Here is a 4,631-nt window from a genome sequence, read left to right as displayed (position 1 = left end):
CCTGCGAGACATGTGGTCAAGCACATCCCACTACTCTCCATGTTGACAGAAATGATGCAACAAACAGCAAACTTGCAGCACAGGTCCAGGCCAGTGCATCCACAGCACCTGCTGGGCCTATAGGGTCTCAGACATCTGCAGAGATATGTGCACATACAGGGGCCGGAAGGGATCGCTGTCTGTTGTCCATCCTCCCAGTGCAAGTCAAATCTGCTAAAGGTGACAAAGTAATCCAGACATATGCATTTTTAGACCCTGGCAGCTCAGCCACCTTTTGTTCAGAGCAGCTCATGCGAAAGCTTCACATCACTGGGAGAAAAACGCAGCTCCTCCTGCAAACAATGGGGCAAGAACGAGTGGTGCCGTCATACTCAATTGTTGGCTTGGAGGTGTCTGGCATTAATGGCAACGCATTCTACGAACTTCCAGAGACTCTGACACAGAAGAAAATGCCTGTAAGCACTGAGCACATCGTAACAACCAGAGACCTGGTGCAGTGGCCGTACCTGGCGAAAGTCAACGTTCCCAAGATAGAGGCTGGTGTCGACTTGCTGATTGGCAGCAACGTGCCCAAGATACTGGAGCCTTGGGAAGTCATAAACAGCTGTGGGAGGGGCCCGTATGCACTGAAAACGGCGATTGGATGGGTCGTTTCTGGTCCAGTGCATGAGAATTGCACTCAGAGTGCTGACCAAACATCTGCATCGGTCAATAGGATATCTGTGCAAAGGCTGGAGGAAATGCTGACCAATCAATACAACCATGACTTCAATGAGAGGGCTACAGAAGAGTTGGGGTTGTCAAGAGAGGATAGGAAGTTCATGGAGATTGCGGAAAAGTCAGCGATTCTCCAAGACAACCACTACCAGTTAAAGTTGCCTTTCAAACGAGGTGTGTGTCTGCCCAATAACTACACTGTGGCAAAGCAAAGAATAACAGGCTTAAAAAGGAAGTTCCTGAGAGACAAGCAACTCTTTGAGGAATACAGTGCCAACATTTCTGAGATGGTGAGCAGAGGCTATGCAGAGGAAGTACCTGCCAAGCAACTGAGTGGCAGCAGCGGCAAGGTCTGGTACATTCCTCATCACGGTGTTCGCCATACCAGGAAAAGGACTCTGCGAGTCGTGTTCGACTGTGCTGCAGTGTTCCAGGGAACCTCACTGAATCAGCAGCTCTTGCAAGGCCCCAACCTCAATAGTACATTGCTTGGAGTTCTTCTGAGGTTTAGACAGCATCCCGTGGCTATCATGGGAGATGTGCAGGCAATGTACCACCAAGTCAGAGTCCCATTGGAGGACAGAGATTGCCTGCGCTTCCTGTGGTGGGCTGGCGGTGATCTCACCAAAGACGTGGCAGTGTTCCGCATGACTGTGCATCTGTTCGGTGCTGTCTCCTCTCCGAGCTGTGCCATCTTTGCTCTGAGGAAAACGGCTGATGACAGTCAAGCTGACTTCCCAGAAGAGGTGGTGTCAACAGTGAAGGAGAACTTTTATGTTGACGACTGCCTTAAGAGTGTGGAGTCTGAGGAAGAGGCTCTGTCAATGGTGAAACATCTGACCACACTCTGTAAGAAAGGAGGGTTTACTCTGACAAAATGGACCAGCAACAGCCGCACTGTCCTGCAAGCGCTCTCTGAGGACCAGCGAGCAAAGGACCTGAAGGAACTCGACATGGACCGCGATGAACTTCCTGTCGAGAGAGCTCTTGGCCTAAGGTGGTGCGTCGAAGAGGACACTTTTACATTCAAGCTGGACCTACCTCAAAGGTCTTACACAAGAAGAGGAATGCTCTCTGTCGCCAGCTCAGTCTACGATCCCCTGGGCTTCCTTGCACCAGTCATGTTGCCTGCGAAACAAATGCTGCAAGAGCTATGCCGGAGAAATGTGGGATGGGATGACGCCATACCTCAAGATCTTCTTCATCAGTGGACAAGGTGGCTAGAGGAGTTGGATATGCTGTCTGAGTTCCATGTCAGAAGATGCGTCAAGCCCAAAGGATTTGGGGATGTTGTCCAAGCTCAGCTTCATCACTTCTCAGATGCAAGTGAGTCAGGGTACGGTGCAGTCTCTTACCTCAGAATGCAGAACACCCAAAATGACGTTCATGTTGCCTTTCTGATGGGTAAAGCCAGAGTAACCCCATTAAAGACTGTCACCATTCCTCGCTTAGAATTGACTGCTGCAGTCCTTGCTGTTCGAGTTGACCTGATGCTGAAAGCTGAGCTTCGAATCCCGGTACAAGAATCTGTCTTTTGGACAGACAGCACGTCAGTGCTCAAGTACATCAGAAACGAGGACAGGCGTTTCCACACCTTTGTGGCAAACAGGGTCACGACCATAAGAGAGTCAACCACACCTTCCCAATGGCGTTACATTTGCACGAAAGACAACCCAGCTGACGAGGCGTCCAGAGGGCTGAGGGTCCGACCGTTCATTGATCACAACAGGTGGATACAGGGTCCAAGGCTGCTGCGTCTTCCAGAACAGGATTGGCCATGTGACGTGGTGGACACTGCGATCAAGCCAGACGACCCAGAGGTCAAAAAGGATGCTGTGGTGAATGCAGTTACCGTGAATGCATCCTCTGACAGCACCAGCTATCTTATCAGCTACTTCTCAGACTGGAGGAAACTGAAAGTAACAGTAGCCTGGCTTCTGAGGCTGAGGAAGCTACTTCTGTACAGGGCTCGCAGAAGGAAGGAGCCAGCTGCTGCCAGCAGCACACAGGATTCTACTGAACCCAAAGGAAGGTTGACTATCCAGAATTTGTCGGAGGCTGAGACCGCTATAATTCGCTTCTGTCAGCGACAAAGGTTTGAAGAAGAAATAGCTGTCTTGTCTGCAGGGAAGACGGTCAGCAAGAAAAGTGTGCTCTACAAGCTCGATCCGCGACTGGAGGACGGGCTCATAAGAGTTGGAGGTCGACTCACCAGAGGTTCACTGCCAGAGGAAGCAAAACACCCACTCATTCTGGCTAAAGGTCAACATGTGGCAACTCTTCTCCTGCGTGACCTGCATCAACGGCTTGGCCATAGTGGTCGCAATCACATGTTGTCCACGCTGAGAAGAAAATACTGGATCACAGGGGCCAACTCTGCAGTGAGGAGAATTGTGGCCGAATGCTGTATCTGCAGGAGATATCATGCTCGGATGATGGGCCAGAAGATGGCAGACTTGCCAAAGGAAAGGGTACTTCCAGACCACCCACCATTCACAAATGTAGGCCTTGACTACTTTGGACCGATAGAGGTGAAGAAAGGTCGTGGCACAGTCAAACGCTACGGCGTAATATTCACCTGTCTGTCTAGTAGAGCGGTCCACTTAGAAGTTGCAAGCTCCTTGGATACAGATGCGTGCATTAATGCGCTGCGCCGTTTCATCTGCAGACGAGGCCAGGTTGTCCGTATCCAATCTGATAATGGCACCAACTTCATAGGGGCAGAGAGAGAGCTCCGAGAGGCGCTGTCATCCCTCAACCAGACACAGATTGAAGGAGCACTGCGACAACAAGGGATTAAATGGAGCTTCAATCCGCCAGCAGCGTCGCACTTCGGTGGTGTCTGGGAGCGTGTGATACGCATGGTGAGGAGAATTCTCAATTCAGTTCTTCGGCAGCAGAGGCTGGATGATGACGGACTCCACACAGTCATGTGTGAAGCAGAGGCCATATTGAATGACCGGCCTATCACCAAGCTGTCCGATGACCCAAACGATCTTGAACCTCTGACTCCTAATCACATCCTCTTAATGAAAGGAAAGCCATGCCTACCACCAGGGCTGTTCAAGGATCATGACTTGTACATCAAGAGGAGATGGAGACAAGTTCAATATATCTCGAATCTTTTCTGGAAGCGATGGATACGTGAATACCTTCCAATGCTTCAGGAGAGGCAAAAATGGAATGACCGCAAGGAGAATCTCAAAGAAGGAGATATCGTCATCATTATGGATCCCACTGCCCCACGCGGCTCATGGCCACTTGCAAGAGTCCTGGAAACCTACCCTGACAAATGGGGACTTGTCCGCTCAGTCCGCCTCCAGACCAAGAACAACAAAATTGAAAGGCCTGTTGCCAAGCTCTGCCTGCTGTATGAAGCTCCAAATTAGCAGTCTGACAGGGCTAGCAATTATGTGTCAACAGGGGTAATCCCATGATCTGGCATTCACTGTTTTTCTTTCACTGGCTCTTTTTGTTTTTATGTGAATTGTCATGTTTGTACCCCAACCATTGCAATTAGGGGCCGGGGTGTAAGAGCCAGTTTTCCTTCTATTTTCTTTTTGTTTCATGTCATGCCGTAATCGTCCACTGGGTGGCGCTTTCCTTCTTATTGGGGTCACAGCAATATAAGGGGGAACCTTTGTTCAGGTGACAGGTGTTGCCTGACGGAGGGGAGCACATACAGTTTTGACCGCTTCGCCTCGGCGTATGTATGAGAACTTTCTGTCGTGCCTATTACTTTCGTTTCATGGATTATTGTGGACTTTGCTGACTGGGAATGTACTGCAACTGGATGCACTTTAACTGTGGTGAGACGCAATAAATTACGCAAAAGCAAGAAGACGTCAAGATTGTTTATTCATGCATACTCGTTTCCACCTGCCGAGCAAGCGCGTCTGATTGGTGTTAAATCA

General features: G+C 49.9%; 1 protein-coding gene across 1 annotated transcript; it reads left to right on the top strand.

Moving 5' to 3' along the window:
• The first annotated feature begins 1,264 nt into the window (after positions 1 to 1,264).
• Positions 1,265 to 4,106, top strand: LOC134437423 (uncharacterized). The gene has a single exon (XM_063186911.1). It carries the CDS (start codon positions 1,266 to 1,268, stop codon positions 4,104 to 4,106), a length of 2,841 nt encoding a protein of 946 aa, XP_063042981.1. The 5' UTR covers position 1,265.
• Positions 4,107 to 4,631: the final 525 nt, after the last annotated feature.

This window comes from Engraulis encrasicolus, chromosome 21 (assembly GCF_034702125.1).
Source record: "Engraulis encrasicolus isolate BLACKSEA-1 chromosome 21, IST_EnEncr_1.0, whole genome shotgun sequence".
Taxonomy (NCBI): domain Eukaryota; kingdom Metazoa; phylum Chordata; class Actinopteri; order Clupeiformes; family Engraulidae; genus Engraulis; species Engraulis encrasicolus.
The sequence above is the reverse complement of the archived record's forward strand: the minus strand, read 5'-3'. Positions and strand labels throughout refer to the sequence as shown.

What these genes read in the sequence shown, in the direction of transcription:
- LOC134437423 (XM_063186911.1), top strand. Translation starts at nt 1,266, where the DNA reads ATGTACCACCAAGTCAGAGTCCCATTGGAGGACAGAGATTGCCTGCGC.